We start from the raw sequence: 20,061 nt of genomic DNA on the forward strand, positions 1-20,061 counted from the left end.
TAGAAGATGAGGTTGCTTCTCATCTTCTTGTCTCCTGTCCCAGAGTAGTCTGTGTACAGACACTCCGGGTTCTCTCTCAGGACGCTCAGTTTATGATGCTTCCTGGCCTGTGCACTGCGCAGTTCAGCCGGGTACTGGAACTCCCTGCTCTCTGCACTCTGACTCGTCTCCATGGCAACCGGGAGAATCTCCTACACTTTGTTGCAATTTTCAACTGTCACTCCCAACGGCTGCTTTTTTGAAAGTAAACTGAACTTTTTTTTTTTTTTTTTTTTTTTTTTAAAAGCAAACTACTGCTGAACTTTTAATTTTTGTAGTATTTGTTTGTATTTATTACTATAAAATTATAAAATAAAATGATGGTAGTGTAAAACGCTTACCTCTACCTCTGTAATTTTCTTCCTTTATTTTCCTCTTTTATTTACTTCTATCTTTTCTTTCTCTTTCTTTATCCTTTTCTTTCCTTTTCTCTTTCTTAAATATTTTTCTTCTCTTCCTTTAATTCTCTCTTCTTTCCTTCCTTCCCTTTGCTCTGTGATTTTCTTCCTTTCTTTATTTTCCTCTTATTTCCTTCCTTTCTTTACTTTCTTTTCTTTCTCTTTCTTTTTTCCCTTTCTTTCCTTTTCTTTTAATTTATCTTCTCTTCCTTTAATTCTCTCTTCTTTCCTTCCTTCCCTTTCCTCTGTGTTCTTTTTTCTTTTGGTCTTGGGATCTTCTTTTGGTGTTTTTATAATATTTTATCAAATGTTTTCTCTTATTTTTTCATATTACGTTAAATACTACTTTAAGTACTACTTTACATATGTTTATGTTATTAAATTGGCATTTTATTTCACTAAGAAACATATAAATTTTTAAATTTTCAGGAGCTCATATTTTCTGTGACTGCTCACTCTAAAAGTCTAAAACTCTCTCTGATAGAGATCCTCAACACCTCTCACTGATAGAGATCCTCAACACCTCTCACTGAGAGACACTCAACACCTCTCACTGAGAGACACTCAACACGTCTCACTGATAGAGATCCTCAACACCTCTCACTGATAGAGATCCTCAACACCTCTCACTGATAGAGACACTCAACACCTCTCACTGATAGAGAGATCCTCAACACCTCTCACTGATAGAGATACTCAACACCTCTCACTGATACAACACCTCTCACTGATAGAGAGATCCTCAACACCTCTCACTGATAGAGAGATCCTCAACACCTCTCACTGATAGAGATCCTCAACACCTCTCACTGATAGAGAGATCCTCAACACCTCTCACTGATAGAGATCCTCAACACCTCTCACTGATAGAGATCCTCAACACCTCTCACTGATAGAGATCCTCAACACCTCTCACTGATAGAGACACTCAACACCTCTCACTGATAGAGAGATCCTCAACACCTCTCACTGATAGAGATCCTCAACACCTCTCACTGAGAGACACTCAACACCTCTCACTGATAGAGAGATCCTCAACACCTCTCACTGATAGAGAGATCCTCAACACCTCTCACTGACAGAGAGATCCTCAACACCTCTCACTGATAGAGATACTCAACACCTCTCACTGATACAACACCTCTCACTGATAGAGAGATCCTCAACACCTCTCACTGATAGAGAGATCCTCAACACCTCTCACTGATAGAGATCCTCAACACCTCTCACTGATAAGAGAGATCCAACACCTCTCACTGATAAGAGAGATTCTCAACACCTCTCACTGATAGAGATCCTCAACACCTCTCACTGATAAGAGAGATCCTCAACACCTCTCACTGATAAGAGAGATCCTCAACACCTCTCACTGATAGAGATCCTCAACACCTCTCACTGAGAGACACTCAACACGTCTCACTGAGAGAGATCCTCAACACCTCTCACTGATAGACACTCAACACCTCTCACTGATAAGAGATCCTCAACACCTCTCACTGATAAGAGAGATCCTCAACACCTCTCACTGATAAGAGAGATCCTCAACACCTCTCACTGATAGAGATCCTCAACACCTCTCACTGAGAGACACTCAACACCTCTCACTGATAGACACTCAACACCTCTCACTGATAAGAGAGATCCTCAACACCTCTCACTGATAAGAGAGATCCTCAACACCTCTCACTGATAAGAGAGATCCTCAACACCTCTCACTGATAGAGATCCTCAACACCTCTCACTGAGAGACACTCAACACCTCTCACTGATAGACACTCAACACCTCTCACTGATAAGAGAGATCCTCAACACCTCTCACTGATAGAGAGATCCTCAACACCTCTCACTGATAGACACTCAACACCTCTCACTGATAAGAGATCCTCAACACCTCTCACTGATAGAGAGATCCTCAACACCTCTCACTGATAGAGAGATCCTCAACACCTCTCACTGATAGAGATCCTCAACACCTCTCACTGATAAGAGAGATCCTCAACACCTCTCACTGATAGAGATCCTCAACACCTCTCACTGAGAGACACTCAACACCTCTCACTGATAAGAGAGATCCTCAACACCTCTCACTGATAGAGATACTCAACACCTCTCACTGATACAACACCTCTCACTGATAGAGATCCTCAACACCTCTCACTGATAGAGAGATCCTCAACACCTCTCACTGATAGAGAGATCCTCAACACCTCTCACTGATAGAGAGATCCTCAACACCTCTCACTGATAGAGAGATCCTCAACACCTCTCACTGATAGAGAGATCCTCAACACCTCTCACTGATAAGAGAGATCCTCAACACCTCTCACTGACAGAGAGGCTCAACACCTCTCACTGATAGAGAGGCTCAACACCTCTCACTGAGAGACACTCAACACGTCTCACTGATAGAGATCCTCAACACCTCTCACTGATACAGAGATCCTCAACACCTCTCACTGATAGAGAGATCCTCAACACCTCTCACTGATAAGAGATATCCTCAACACCTCTCACTGATAGGCAGATACTTTAAGGCATGTAAGAGGTGTATCTGTATAATGAAATATTTCAGAGTCACAAAAAATGTACCAGAATACTAAATGTGCCTGTCATTAACTGACACAAAACTCAATTTTAGTCACAATGTTTAATTCAAGCAAAAAGAAAGTATATGAAAGTTTGTGGTAAAGAGCAAGCTCGGCAGTATCTGAAATGTTTCAAGTCGAGTTAATGTTGGATCTAGCGGAACACTTTACAGACATTACCTGTCAGTGCAGTAAAGCCACCTGACAGCTACTTCCTGTCGCTGTGTGAGGCCCTGCTCGCACCAGCGCTGCACACTCTGCTTCAACACAGCCAGGGAAGCAGTTCTTTAGTTTCATGAGCAAACACAGGGATGGGATCAGGAGGTACTGCCTGTTGCTGTGTTCACATCAGATACCTGCTGCTCCAAGTTAAACGACAACATGGGCTGCATGAGCCTCGGTCCAAAGTAAGATGGGACAATTGCACTGCCCTCACGGCTGCTGTAGTATGGCCTAAGTGATTGAAACCAGTGTATCTATCGTGGCTATGCCATGTGTGTGCATGTGTGTGAGTGAGTGAGTGAGTGCGTGCATGAGTATGAGTGTGCTTGCTCTTTGAAGCCATGCCCCGCACAGTAACACACACAGGACCCTGCTAGCGACACACTGGTTTGGGAATCATTACAAGTTCAGTTTTAAATAACTTCCTGCAATTACCTCTCTTCCTGCACAACTTGGACGCCCCAGCTCCAGGCGTGCGAGTTTGTGTGCGTGCATGTGTGCATGCGTGTTCATAAGTGTGCGTGCCGTTGTGTATGTGCGCATGTGTGTATGCATATCGTGCATGTATTAGTTACTCACTTCTGTCAGAGTGTAGTGGACTGTGTTTACTCAACTCTTTCAAGAGATACACCAAGACTAAACTAAGAGATATCTGCCACGAAAATCAATCCACTTACTTTACCATATTCTGTATTACTTGGTAAATATGCTATGCTAAGCAATGTATGTTTTCATTGCGGGAGTTGTTCCCAGTGCTTTGTTCTTTGTTGGAAATGCAGATGAGGTCACTGCTGTTACTGCAAGACCTGTGCTGAGCAGGATAAGCTCCCAGCTGCTGCAGCCAAGGCGTGTTATTCAGGGTGTACTAGCACACAGTCTCACTGCCTCGCGCCTTCCTTATTGAGCCCGCAAAACACGTGGGACAAGTGCTTTGGCTGCAGTCTGGTGTGTTATGAAGCAAGGCTGTAAAGGTTTGAAAGATTAGCATGGTAAACGACATGGTATTTTACTACATTTTCAACTAAATATACTTATTGTACAGCACTGTACAGTAACTGGATGCTGAGTGTGAATTAAATCAAGACAATTTTTTTCACTGAAAATGTATACGGTAGTTTAAATAGTAAACAACCAGTTACACTGAAGGCTTAAATGTTCAGTTAAATTCAGACTTACAGCCTTCTCACCGAGGGAAGCAGACTCTTCCAGTGCAACACACACACAGGCTCCTGTATGACACAGACCCAGTCTGCCAAGCTCCTTCTCTCCGTCAGCTGCTGGTGAATGTGATGTGTGTGAAGGGGGTGAGACACAGGCGCTGCAGCAGCCTGGCAGTATGAGAGCTTCCCCTCAAGCACACCCCAATGATAAGGAGCCTCTTCGATGATCCTGACCCGCAGAGCCGTCATCCCGGTGACCTTCTGACCGGGGTCTCTAACCCTAACCCTGACCCTAACCCTAATCCTGACCCGCAGAGCCGGCAGCCCACCCTGCTTCTCACCCAGTCCCACTCCGGGGTCCCGAATGGGAGACACTACACAGCCGTCATCCCGGTGACCTTCTGACCGGGGTCTAACCCTAACCCTAACCCTAATCCCATTTCCAGCTGGAGGTTTGTGACTCGTGTAGGATTCAGAGAGGCGTGCATATGTTCCCCAAACACTGCTGCACTGAGGGTCCCCCCCCAGTCAGACAAGTCACACATCTAACCCAACACACTTCCTGCCTCTCTGTATCTCACAAAGGCTGGCAGCAGAGATCATCAGAAATGAGTCGCTCAGGAAATGAACCACACGCAGACAGCAGCTCCTTAGCTTAAACATCAAAGAACCAACCCAGAAACAGGCAGTCACAAAAAATAAGAAAATATACAGACAAGAGGGAGGCCATTGGCCAATCAATGCTGGTCTAGGAGCCGATTGATCTCAAAACCTTGTCAGGTGAAGTCTAAGGATCCCCACCCTACTCATTAAAACCTGTCACTACTATCATGTGATCATCACCACCACCATGAAATACAGCATATCCTCAGTAAAATCCTGTAGATGTGAACATTGTTTCACACTTACATGGTGCATCATCTCAATGTACATTCACACTTACATGGTGCATCATCTCAATGTACATTCACACTTACATGGTGCATCATCTCAATGTACATTCACACTTACATGGTGCATCATCTCAATGTACATTCACACTTACATGGTGCATCATCTCAATGTACATTCACACTTACATGGTGCATCATCTCAATGTACATTCACACTTACATGGTGCATCATCTCAATGTACATTCACACTTACATGGTGCATCATCTCAATGTACATTCACACTTACATGGTGCATCATCTCAATGTACATTCACACTTACATGGTGCATCATCTCAATGTACATTCACACTTACATGGTGCATCATCTCAATGTACATTCACACTTACATGGTGCATCATCTCAATGTACATTCACACTTACATGGTGCATCATCTCAATGTACATTCACACTTACATGGTGCATCATCTCAATGTACATTCACGCAGGGCATGAAATAACCGACGGCACCAGCAGCAATCGCCACAATGCTTGTCCAATTAAAAAAATAACTTACGGCAAAAGCTGCGTGCAAGCCTGTCCGTCACTGCAGCATATCCACAACCCATTCAAACCAGCTCAGAGTCAGCTGACCCGTCCATCACTGCAGCACATCCACAACCCATTCAAACCTGCTGAGTCAGCTGAACCGTCCATCACTGCAGCACATCCACAACCCATTCAAACTTGCTTAGTCAGCTGACCCGTCCATCACTGCAGCACATCCACAACCCATTCAAACTTGCTCAGTCAGCTGACCCGTCCGTCACTGCAACACATCCACAACCCATTCAAATCTGCTGAGTCAGCTGACCCGCCCGTCACTGCAGCACATCCACAACCCATTCAAATCTGCTCAGTCAGCTGACCCGTCCGTCACTGCAGCACATCCACAACCCATTCAAACCTGCTCAGTCAGCTGACCCGTCCGTCACTGCCGCCGGTGTCTGTGCAGCACATCTGATCCACAACCCATTCACAAACCTGCTCAGAGTCAGCTGACCCTTTCTGTCACAATTTAACTGAATTCTGTCTAATCTCATCCTGCGAGAAAACCACTTGTGATCACAATGTATTATTGTTGCCAGGGGTGTAGTGCTAGATTTTGAAGTGAGGGGTCGCTATTATCTACCCCCCCCCCCCCCCCCTCTGTGAGAGACACCCCCACACACACTGAGACACAAACACACAGAGCGAGAGAGACACCCCCACACACACTGAGACACAAACACACACAGAGCGAGAGAGACACCCCCACACACACTGAGACACAAACACACACAGAGCGAGAGAGACACCCCCATACACACTGAGACACACACACTGGATACAGACAGAGCCAGAGACACACACACTCGATACAGACAGAGCCAGAGACACACACACACACTCGATACAGACAGAGCCAGAGACACACACACACACACACACTCGATACAGACAGAGCCAGACACACACACACTCGATACAGACAGAGCGAGAGACACACACACACACACTCGATACAGACAGAACGAGACACACACACACACACACTCGATACAGACAGAGTGAGAGACACACACACACACTCGATACAGACAGAGAGAGAGACACAGACTCGATACAGAACAGAGGAGTTCAAAGCAATCAGCTGGTGTTGAAAGGAAACCGAGCAGTCTGAATCACTGTGTTCTGTGGGAGGCTGGCACACTAATGCATGGAGAATGCAGAAAGATAATCTCTATTTTAGGAATTACTTCCTCCTCCTCCTGCTCTGTGATCAGTGCACAGCTTGAATCTCACACTAAGCCTGCTGCACCAAGTCCTGGGTTTCAGAACTCCCCTTGTACAGGTATAAGATGGACTCCGGCTAAGAGAACAGCCCTCAGGAAGCAAGCCGAGTGTTCTATAAGACAGCCAGCCACCAACACAATATCAATCAATCCATACATAGATCTGTATGACATGTCATGACGCACGTGCATCAACATATGAAATGAACTGAATAAGTAAGAGAAAAGCAATAGGCAAGTGTATGTAAAACTCTAATAAAGTAACAGACAAACTAACGTTAATAAACTGTCAAGCTAAATTACAGGAAACACCAAATTGTTCTGCGACTTGTGTCTGATTTAGGTTTTTTTCAGGAGCTCGAACAATTTCAAACTTTTTGTAGCAACAGAAACAGCGGCGCGTTTCAATGTTTACGTACATGCCATTTTGTAGCGATGAGGTGCACTCATGAAAATCAGAATACAAAACGAGGCAATGATATGATGGCGGTTCTGGAAAGATTTAATAAACCAATCAGTGTGTCTGAAGACACTCTCGCGATGACAAGGCGTTTCTGAAAAGACTGAATAAACCATTTTAATTTAAGTTTGATGGTTACACAACAGTACTGTGTCCGCTGTGAACGAATCGCTAGCGGTGCCAAGAAGGTGTTGTTTTAAGCAAAGTTCCTGTTCCTCTAGCAGGAGCATTTACAATGAAAAATCTGTTTCACCACAAGGGTGTTCCTATACGCAGAGACATTGTAGTACTGGAATGACCAGGCACAGTCAGTGCCAACAGACTGACCAATCAGGCCCCTGGTGACTCTGCTCTGAATGAACGGATTTGTCTACTTTTCCATATTTTCCTGGTACTATTTTCTAGGAAATACACAATATTTTGATTAAAATGCAGTTTTACTTTGAATCTGACATTGTAATAAGCAGCCCTACACTGTATCCTAAGATGCAGCAGATGTTTACACATCAGAGGATCAAATAACGTTAATGAGTTTGTCAGAGTGCGATGCTTTGCTGGACAGCCACTGTTTATTGCAGAGAGGTATGTATTGGTGACTTCGTGTGACAGTACTGTCTGTCCATCAGCTAAAACACTGCCTAACGCTGACAATCTTAATCGTAAATATATGACAGAAAATGGTGATGCTTTAGCTGGTAAACCTATGGAATGCATTGATGGAAATGTCCAGTGTGATTTGTGACGCGTCTCCCCATGTCTTGCACCACACAGTTCTGTCAATTCTCTTTTCTTTTTATGATTTCAAGGTGAATAAACCTGGATTGTTTTGTGCTGATGTCACGTTCATACCTTCTGTAGATACTATTTCCGTCAGCACAGCGTGCCTTCAACTTGCACAGATTCTGCTCATCATACATCAGAGAAAACTGAAAACGTAAAACACTATTTATAAGGGAGAAGCAATTTATTCCACATCAAACCCCTGGCTCCTGATCATTTTGATTATGTAGGCTATTTACCTGGAGGCAGTTCTGAAACCCAGGGCTGATGGGAATTTCAAGTCACAGCAGCGGGACACTGCGAGAGGGGCAGAGACTCAAACACAGCAGCGCTGGACTACAGACCCACGAGGGACCAGCTCAATCCACCGCTGGGAACCAGAATAAACGGGCAACACAGGATGTGAGACACTGCGAGAGGGGCAGAGACTCAAACACAGCAGCGCTGGACTGCAGACCCACGAGGGACCGGCTCAATTCACCGCTGGGAACCAGAATAAACGAGCAACACAGGATTCAGATCAGAAAAGAATCAATCATTACACCAATCATATACAGAATACAGCTATGTACCGAGAGCAGTACGAAGCCAATATCGCAAGCTCACGCCATTAGAAAAACATTCTGAAAGGAAGAGGAACTTTTAGCCTACATGTGGATTATTATTTCTTTCTGTACTGTACTTGTACTGAAAATACAGAAATACTAAGACACTTAATAAACGCCATGACATAAATGAGAATCCAAACCCACTTTCAACACTGAAGACCTGGAAAAAGGCTTCTCGTCGAAAGTGTCATTGATTTCTTTTGCTTCGTATTTCTAAATGTTGCACTGTAGTGTTTAATACTGTACAGCTACACACCCTATAGAATTAACTCATTTTGCTTTATAAATAATATCTTCATTTTCATATAGCGCCTTTCATAGTGGCTCACCATCACAAAGCGCTTTACAGAGGTAGGCTGTGAACTGAGTCACTTACAATAGGACACTGATTTAACATCTCATCCGCAGGATGGAGCACAAGGAGGTTAAGTGACTTGCTCAGGGTCACACAGTGAGTCAGTCAGTGGCAGAGAGGTGGGTTTTGAACCGGTGGCCTTCTGGTTACAAGCCCTGGACTTTAACCACTGGACCACACTGCCTCCTGAAGGTCGAATGAAACCTGCTGATCAGTGTAAACGTTAGCATGTTGAATTACATACCGCTTTGTAGTTTTCCATACACTTAAAGAAAAACTGACAAATCAAAATATGGGACTATTATGGTAGACTTTTGCAATATCATTATGTCTCAATCCTAAAATTCTAGGTGATGTAAAATGTTTGGCCATTGCTGTGGTTCTGGATGTATTGAAAATACCACAATAGGCCTGTCCTGAAAGGTGCTGTATTGCATTCATCTCACACACACCGACCCTAAGCCACAAACCACAACAAACACTCCCAACTTCACAGTGAAGCATGGAAACCCACAGCACTCTGCAAATCAGACAAACACTGCGTACAGTGCAGATCCACAGCAGGGACCAGACTGAAACAGCACACCACATGCAGCACAACAGGTGTGCAGCCCATCATGCTCATTTTCAAGTCACTATTGCTCACTTACAGGCTTGGTCTTTTTATACTGTACTCAGATTTAAAAACTTCTTTAATGTGTGTCCAATCAATTAGTACTGTGAAAAACTCAACATACTTTTAACAAATGATAATACACACACAATGTACAGGTAGTGGACAAATAAATGTTAACCCCAGTGTAAAGTCTCTTAATAGGGCGTTGGGCCACTATGGTATCCCGCTCTGTGGAGTTCTCAGTGGACCGTTTTTGATGAAACTGGCTGCTCGCGCCCCAGGTTGAAATTTGCAGTCAATTGGATCTGCAGTTGCTCGCCTCTTTTTCCTTGCACTTGGAATTAATGCACGGATATCACGATCCTGGAGTATGCAATTCCGTCCACTGTTGCCCTTTGCTGATGATGTCTTTCCCTCTGCGTTCCATGCCGACACCACCTTAAACACCGTTGTTCGTGAAACATCAGCAAGTTGAGAGGTCTTGGTCACTGAAGCTCCTGCCAAACGCGCCCCAACAATCGACCTTCTTTCAAAGTCACTGAGGTCTCCTCTTGCAGCCTTATGAGGGTCTGGAACCAACTCCCCAGTAATGTTGTTGAAGCTGACACCCTGGGATCCTTCAAGAAGCTGTTTGATGAGATTCTGGGATCAATAAGCTACTAACAACCAAACGAGCAAGATGGGCTGAATGGCCTCCTCTCGTTTGTAAACGTTCTAATGTTCTTATGTTCTTATGTTCTTATGTTCTTATGTTCTAGCCATAATTATAGGCAACCAGGCCTGTCCAGCATCTTTATACATGACCCTAAGCATGCTGGGATGTTATTTGCTTAATTAACGCATGAGCCACACCTGTGTGGAAGCCCTTGCTTTCAATATACTTGGTGTCCATCATTTACCCAGGAGTTTCCATTTTTTTGTCCACTACTTGTACATGCACAGTAACATCACTTACAATACACTCAGCAACTCAGACCCAGACCACAGAGAAAACACACACACACACAACACAGCCCTGTCCCATACACTGTCACAGGATTCCAATAGTCTAAGCTTACTGTACATATTGAACACACTGACCCCAGCTTGTGTCCAGAATGGGGTCCAAATTAACATGCTAGGTGTTTCATGTACACTTCTCTTCCACTCCCTCTCCCCCAGCCTCTGAGTAAAACAGAGAAAACATCCACAGAAAAAGGATGGTGGCTGTTTTTTAAAAATGTAGTACTAGAGGCGCAAAACAATTACATCCCAAAAGTAGACCAATCTAAATATAAAACAAAATGGCCAAAACAGTTTGCTAGATCAATTAAAAAAAAAATATTCAGCTAAAAAAGGCACTTTACAGAGCGTTTAAAAGGGACCAAAAACAAAGTACACAGAAAGAGTACTTGGAACTGCAAACGCAGGTCAAAAAGGAAGTTAGAAAGGCCAAGAGAGAGATAGAAATCAATATTGCTAAGGGGGCTAAAACCAATTCCAAAATGTTTTTCCAATATTATAACAGCAAGAGAACATTCAAAGAGGAGGTTAAATGACTAAGAGACACAAATGGCAAAATCACAGATGAAGAAAAAAAATAGCAAATATATTAAATGATTACTTTTCACAGGTTTTTACAAAGGAGGACACGGACAACATGCCCCACATGTCGACCTGTATTTTAAATAATTTTAGCATAACAGAGGCAGAAGTGTTAAAGGGACTAGGAGCTCTTAAAATAAACAAATCCCCTGGGCCAGATGAGATCCTCCCAATAGTACTCAAAGAAATGAAAGAAGTTATTTACAAACTGCTAACCAAGATCATGCAACAGTCTCTTGACACAGGGGTTGTACCAACAGACTGGAAAATAGCAAACGTAATGCCGATCCACAAAAAGGGAGACAAAACCGAACCAGGTAACTACAGACCAATAAGCCTGACTTCTATTATATGTAAACTTATGGAAACTATAATAAGATCCAAAATGGAAAATTACCTATATGGTAACAATATCCTGGGAGACAGCCAGCATGGTTTTAGGAAAGGGAGATCGTGTCTAACTAACCTACTTGACTTTTTTGAGGATGCAACATCGATAATGGATAATTGCAAAGCATATGACATGGTTTATTTAGATTTCCAGAAAGCTTTTGACAAAGTCCCGCATAAAAGATTAATTCTCAAACTGAACGCAGTAGGGATTCAAGGAAATGCATGCACATGGATTAGGGAGTGGTTAACATGTAGAAAACAGAAAGTACTGATTAGAGGAGAAACCTCAAAATGGAGCGAGGTAACCAGTGGTGTACCACAGGGATCAGTATTAGGTCCTCTGCTATTCCTAATCTACATTAATGACTTAGATTCTGGTATAGTAAGCAAACTTGTTAAATTTGCAGACAACACAAAAATAGGAGGAGTGGCAAACACTGTTGAAGCAGCAAAGGTCATTCAAAATGATCTAGACAGAATTCAGAACTGGGCAGACACATGGCAAATAGAGAAAAGTGTAAAGTACTGCACGCAGGCAATAAAAATGTGCATTATAAATACCATATGGGAGAGATACTGAAATTGAAGAAGGGATCTATGAAAAAGACCTAGGAGTTTATGTTGACTCAGAAATGTCTTCATCTAGACAATGTGGGGAAGCTATAAAAAAGGCCAACAAGATGCTCGGATATATTGTGAAAAGTGTTGAATTTAAGTCAAGAGAAGTAATGTTAAAACTTTACAATGCATTAGTAAGGCCTCATCTAGAATATTGTGTTCAGTTCTGGTCACACACACACACACACACTCACAGAGAGACTCACACACACACACACACACACACACACACACACACTCACAGAGAGACTCACACACACACACTCACAGAGAGACTCACACACACACTCACAGAGAGACTCACACTCACAGAGAGACTCACACACACACACACACACACACACTCACAGAGAGACTCACACACACACACACACTCACAGAGAGACACACACACTCACAGAGAGAGACACACACACACACTCACAGAGAGAGACACACACACACACACACACACACAGAGACTCACACACACACACACACACACACACACACTCTCTCTCTCTCACTCTGCTTCTCCCTCCCACTCTCTGGTTCCACGCTCTGCCTCTCTCCCTCAGGCTGAGTATTTCAGTTCTTCTCCTCGCTCTTGTGTCGTGAGACATGTCTGAACAGCTCACAGCTGACAGCTCGCACTGCGTCTGAACCCAGACTGACTCTCTTGCCGCTCTCTCTGTTTGTGTTCAGAGAAACCAGCAGTGACCATTTCCTCTCCACAATCCAAGCCCAGAAACCAGAGGCGCAGCCATAATTACAAACCTGCAGCTCTCCAAACCCACGGCCAGTGAGCCGAGACCAGAGAGCAGGCAGACTGGGAACACATCCCAACAACGCACACATTATAGACAACCTCCTATCTGATAGAGACACTGTGGACAACCAGCTTCCACTATACAGACAATATAGACAACCTCCTATCTGATAGAGCCATTATAGACAACCAGCTTCCACTATACAGACAATACAGACAACCTCCTCTCTGATAGAGACACTGTGGACAACCAGCTTCCACTATACAGACAATACAGACAACCTCCTATCTGATAGAGACACTGTGGACAACCAGCTTCCACTATACAGACAATATAGACAACCTCCTATCTGATAGAGACACTGTGGACAACAAGCACCTTATAGATACAAATTGGTCAGGATTTAAAAGCGTTGTTTCTGAAACTGAAAATGCATTGCAGACAGAAGTTACTGTAAGAACTCCATCGCAGTTCTGCGGAAATCTACAGCAGATTTAGTTTTACAATGTTTGAATGGGAATAAACGCTGTACTACAGTCCACTAAAAAAAACATTTGGATTTCAACTTGCATCAGCTTTTTCTTTTCAATGACTTTGCAGTAGCTTTTACTTAAATGAGCGTGCAGGCTTGATGCCGTGTAAGAGACGTTTCAGAGATGCACAGGAAATGTGCATCCAGGACTTCAGCCTTTCTGGGATTCTACAAGGTGTTGCAACCATTTTACTATTTTTAAAAAAAAATTTTGCAAATAGATTTAGATTGCAACAAAAAGACACGGCCGTTCAGAAGTGAGATCTATTCCATGTACAGCGGCAGATCCTAAAACAACAGCTATCTGTATCAATAAAAAACCCACCCTGTCCTAAAAGTATTCCAAGTAATTTAGTAAAGTGAAAAGATTATGATCTGGAATCAATTCTGCCTACTGTGAAGTCCAGTGTGTACATAGGGAAGGAAATAAAACTGCTTTTCACCCATTCCAGGTTTTACTACAAGCTTCATAAGCACTGTAACAAGCTCAGATGTGTCTTATTAAACTCCTTGTAAAACCAGGAATGGATCAAACTGCTGTGCAATGGGAGTCTCGTTTCCATCCCTGTAGTCATGACTGTTTGATGCAGAAGGTTTCTTGTTTTTTTTTACTTATTTAAAGCGCAGGGTATTTTCACGCGGTGCACGCGATGATCTGTCTCTCAAACCCTGCAGCACACAGTAAGGAGACGTTCGCTGAAAGAATGAGTCACCAAGAGCAGCCTGACTCATCCTGATAAAATGAAGAAAGGAGAAGAAAAATAAAACCTTCAGAATCGGGGAGCAGATAAAAGAAACAAAAACGTGCGGCTCATCAGATTTGACAACCTGCTGCGAGAGCCACAGAACCGAGACCCTTAAAGTTTCACAGACTGGACTTCCTGAGGGTGAAAAGGGAATGCAGGAACAAAAACTGCTGAATTTCTGCTGTCGTTCTAGAACACAAAGAACATCAGCGCAGACGCTATTGCAGATATTTCAGTATGATGTTCTTCATTTCTCAATATAGTAACATTGTATCGTGGGTTAATGCTGGCTAACTCCGATTTACCACAGGGATTGAGATCAATATCTATATCTATCTATATATATATCTATATCTATATATATCTATATATCTATCTATATCTATATCTATATCTATATATATATATGCACGTGTGCTCAAAAAACCCTGCTTCAAAACATTTCACAGACGGGATGGAAGCAAGACTCCAGCTGCACTGCAGTTTGATCCACTCCCTTTCACTAGGAGTTTAATGAGACACACTTGAGCTCGTTACCTCATGAAGCCATACTAAACCCTGGAGCGGGTGAAACTGCAGAGGAGTCTTCCTTCCATCCCTACACCACGCTCATTTCAAGCCATGCTTGTTCAGATGTGTCCCAGCATGACAGAACTGGATACCGTCTGCATATCCATGGGTCCAATGAAGAGAGGGACACCGGGACAGGAAGAGACAGCAGGAAGCCCCTTCATAGGGACTGCAAGGTAAACATAGCATGCAGATCTCAGCAGCCCCAAACTCCCAGATGGAGAGTCATCAGCTTGTTACAATAACTTCAGAGTTAAAGTCCATCTCTCACATAGAAAATCATTTTTGGCTTTGGGGTCATACTTGGTTTACTTTCACAATGAACAAGAAATTAAATCTCCATGATCAATTTACTGGCACTGTCAATAATTCCGGAAAATACCAACACCACCCTGATGATGCAGGAAGCTGACATCACTGGGGAACACCAGGAAGACAGGAGAGAGATCCATGGCTTCAGACTGTGAAAGAGATCATTACGAATTTCTGTATTACAATAAGGACAGCGGGAGTGTGGTGTGTAATGAAAGAAATTGTGGGGAGGAAGAATATGTGGTTTGAGCCCCGATTCCGAACTGTTTCGAACCTCCAGCTGGAGAAAATAACCACGCTGGCGTGAGGAATGCGAGCGACACGCCCCCCCCCCCCCCTGTTTTTATTTTATTAAGTCAGCAATAGCCCTGCTCATGTTTATTTTCTTTGGGTAGTTTTGGGCCACGGAGTTTATTGGATAACGCTATACTGTATAATAATAATTATGATAATAATAATAATAATAATAATAATAATATCTGACGTCTGAAAAAACAAATGCAACACTTGCAGAGAACTGATTATCCGCAGTGGACAGCGGTATTGAGCACTAGTGCACAGGGTAAGAAAAAAAATGATGGTAATCATTTTATATCTGTATGAAGTGTCTTATAGATGCAGCTTTTTAAAAATGTATTTTTGATATAAAAGTAAACAGTATGAAATTGTTTAATTAAGGCTGGTTAAAAAAACAAAAAAAAAAAAACATTGGGGTTTCTAAATGGTTCCGCTGTTGTCAGGGGAAAATGAATCAATGGTCACTTACTTGATGATTGGCTTGGTGAACAGCTGTCTTTGCAAAGGTCTGCGTGTGTTTGTGAATTTGTGTACCAGTGTCTTAAAGAGAAAAATTAAATGCGTACCTGCCAGAAACCAACAACCGAAAGCTTTAGTCTGCGTGCTCCGTGTTGTGTGAAGTGATCATTGCATTGTGCACTGACGAGCTCGTTCATTTCACTGTCATGGAATACAGTACTTTAGTCTGCGTGCTCTGTGTTGTGTGAAGTGATCATTGCATTGTGCACTGACGAGCTCGTTCATTTCACTGTCATGGAATACAGTACTTTAGTCTGCGTGCTCCGTGTTGTGTGAAGTGATCATTGCATTGTGCACTGACGAGCTCGTTCATTTCACTGTCATGGAATACAGTACTTTAGTCTGCGTGCTCCGTGTTGTGTGAAGGGATCACTGCATTGTGCACTGACGAGCTTGTTCATTTCACTGTCATGGAATACAGTACTTTAGTCTGCGTGCTCCGTGTTGTGTGAAGTGATCATTGCATTGTGCACTGACGAGCTTGTTCATTTCACTGTCATGGAATACAGTACTTTAGTCTGCGTGCTCCGTGTTGTGTGAAGTGATCACTGCATTGTGCACTGACGAGCTCGTTCATTTCACTGTCATGGAATACAGTACTTTAGTCTGCGTGCTCCGTGTTGTGTGAAGTGATCACTGCATTGTGCACTGACGAGCTTGTTCATTTCACTGTCATGGAATACAGTACTTTAGTCTGCGTGCTCCGTGTTGTGTGAAGTGATCATTGCATTGTGCACTGACGAGCTTGTTCATTTCACTGTCATGGAATACAGTACTTTAGTCTGCGTGCTCCGTGTTGTGTGAAGTGATCATTGCATTGTGCACTGACGAGCTTGTTCATTTCACTGTCATGGAATACAGTACTTTAGTCTGCGTGCTCCGTGTTGTGTGAAGTGATCATTGCATTGTGCACTGACGAGCTTGTTCATTTCACTGTCATGGAATACAGTACTTTAGTCTGCGTGCTCCGTGTTGTGTGAAGTGATCACTGCATTGTGCACTGACGAGCTCGTTCATTTCACTGTCATGGAATACAGTACTTTAGTCTGCGTGCTCCGTGTTGTGTGAAGTGATCATTGCATTGTGCACTGACGAGCTCGTTCATTTCACTGTCATGGAATACAGTACTTTAGTCTGCGTGCTCTGTGTTGTGTGAAGTGATCACTGCATTGTGCACTGACGAGCTCGTTCATTTCACTGTCATGGAATACAGTACTTTAGTCTGCGTGCTCCGTGTTGTGTGAAGTGATCATTGCATTGTGCACTGACGAGCTTGTTCATTTCACTGTCATGGAATACAGTACTTTAGTCTGCGTGCTCTGTGTTGTGTGAAGTGATCACTGCATTGTGCACTGACGAGCTTGTTCATTTCACTGTCATGGAATACAGTACTTTAGTCTGCGTGCTCCGTGTTGTGTGAAGTGATCATTGCATTGTGCACTGACGAGCTCATTTCACTGTCATGGAATACAAAACTGTTTTTTCACGCAATGCATTCCCTTGCGCCTATCTGAGGTGAAATGTATTTTTGACACAGTTTAACCATCGCGGAATAGACCTGTATGTATGATCGTTTTGTTCATGCCATAGACATATGCATGCATGTTTATGGCTGGTTTTTTTCCCCTAGAAACGTCACAGATGTCAAGATTCAAAATCAGGGCTTTTTGGCAGAAGCTCAAAACAAGCTTTAGGACTGTAAATTTCTTACAGTTACAGCGCAAAAGTATAAATGATATATATATATATATATATAAAACACTATTAGAGTTTAATAAAATATAATCAGATTGTAATGTGAAATAGGTGACATAGGGACTTTAAAGTTTTATGAATGAAGGTAGTTACAGGACAAAATATCTCATAAAATAAACTCTGGCCAGTCCGGCTGCTTTCAAGACTTGTCAGATTTTCAAAGTTTCAAAGCGACTGCCCGTCTCCCAGGGTCCGCCTCACACCACGGCTTCACTAGGCTGGTAAGACACAGAATGAATTAGATTAAACACTTCCTTCCTGCCTGCCTGCATCCTCTGCTTCCAAATATAATCAGACCCAGTCCCTTTGAATTTCTTTCTCCTGGACTCTCTGACTGTGAAACATTATCTTTCCTAGTTTAGACCACAGTGCCTCCCTCCCAGTCCCTCAATCACTAGCCCACTCTGTCACATTAGTGTGTGACGTTAACAAAGGAATGCCACAATCAGAAACACTGGGGCAGGGGTTGCACTGGCCTTTGACTCCAGGAGGCCAGGGTTTAAGCAGTTAAAGTAGAGCAGGTCACACGTGGAGGAGTACCCTGGTCCACAGCTCCACACAGCTGGGTCTCAATGGGATTGGACTGCCACCTCCTCCTCATTCCATAAACACCAAGTCCTTTCAACACCAGGTGTCCACTTATTTCTAAATGAATACATATGGGGAGCTACTGCTGGTGTCTCCGGAGTTACATCACACTGACACTCCCTGTTCAACACCTGTATCACTTCTGTTAAACGCTATTAAAAATGAGAGGCTTCTTACATACCCGTTCTTCATGTTGTTAAGGTGGGGCAACACCAATTTCTTAACAAAAATAAGCACTGATAAGGTCAAACTGACGTCATCGCGCTCTGTATGTTCGAGGATTAAGAATGGAATCTGTGCAAACTAGACGACGTGTTAAAGAACACCGATACAGAGCCGGTCAGACAGCAGAAGAGTTACATTTCCACAGTAAAGTATTTCAATACCTGGTAACATTTTAACCTGTAATAACCCCGCTGCTGGCTGACGAGTGTTTATTATGTTGCGTAAATACAAAATGGTTACATTTCATGCAAACCCAAAACAAAGCCGTCACACACACACAGCGGCCTCTCCTCGGCGCTAGATGGAGGTGGGCTGATCCTTATAATAAAGTATTTGGAAACGATTTCAGAGGGTTTGTTCGTGGTCATCAATTTAACATCCCTTTCCAGTCTGGGTTTAGTGCAAGGAGTAATGTAGCTGACTATATAAACACCGTGCTGATTGACAGACACGCTGTGGTCGACGCAGGTCTCCTCTTTAAGGCGTTTTTCTTTTTTGTTTTGCTTTGTATTTTATTTTTTTATTCTGATAAATCTGAGCGCCCCCTCTGTCTGTCTTCCTGATGCGCGACTAGCCTAGCTGTATAAACAATACCCGATATCTGACCGTACCCTTTCCCGGTGCGCCTTTACTTGTGTATCTCTGAGTCTTACGGTGTATCTCTTCTTTAATTCTAGTTATTTGTATGTTTGTACTACATATTGTTATTCGGGTAGTCGCATATTATTTAGCGCCTCCCCGCATCTCTCTCCCTCAGGCGTTGCGTGCTAGATGTGTTATTTTTGCACACGCTGTGTTCAGTTGTGTTCTTATTATAAATGTATTGTCGTGTATGTTTGAAACATGTCGTGGTATGTGAGTGCATGGAGCTCCGGGGACTCACCGCCGCTCCCGATCCGAAGGGAGAAGATGTTTTCCCGGATCTCTCTTCTCTCTCCCAAACACGAATTCCACACCCCTGGAAAACTACGGGGAGCATATGGCTCCACTGGCTGTACACGCACAGCCTCTTCCCCTCGGCCTCTGTATAGGGAGAGCCCTAGATCTCCAGTCACAGATAATCTGAATGCACTGTGTCAGCAATATCCCGAGTCCAGTGGGTTTGCTTGTATCCGGGAAAGTCGCAGCCGCAGCTCCTATTCCGCCATGTTGTCCCTGCGCTTGGAGAACGGAACGGTCTCTCCTCCCAATCCGCCAACACAGCGCTGAGAGGCTGCTTCGCCATCTACCGGCCGATTCAG

At 43.4% G+C, this 20,061-nt stretch overlaps 1 protein-coding gene across 1 annotated transcript in view; it reads right to left on the reverse strand.

Annotated features, from left to right (window-relative positions):
* LOC131697401 (receptor-type tyrosine-protein phosphatase alpha-like) overlaps positions 1–20,061 on the reverse strand; it is a 78,169-nt gene extending 58,108 nt beyond the window's left edge. The window contains exon 1 of the mRNA XM_058985667.1: positions 19,704–20,061. Within this exon, the coding sequence (XP_058841650.1) occupies positions 19,704–19,799 (96 nt within the window). The 5' untranslated portion in view covers positions 19,800–20,061. The remainder of the gene's footprint in view (positions 1–19,703) is intronic.

This window comes from Acipenser ruthenus, chromosome 2 (assembly GCF_902713425.1).
Source record: "Acipenser ruthenus chromosome 2, fAciRut3.2 maternal haplotype, whole genome shotgun sequence".
Lineage (NCBI taxonomy): Eukaryota > Metazoa > Chordata > Actinopteri > Acipenseriformes > Acipenseridae > Acipenser > Acipenser ruthenus.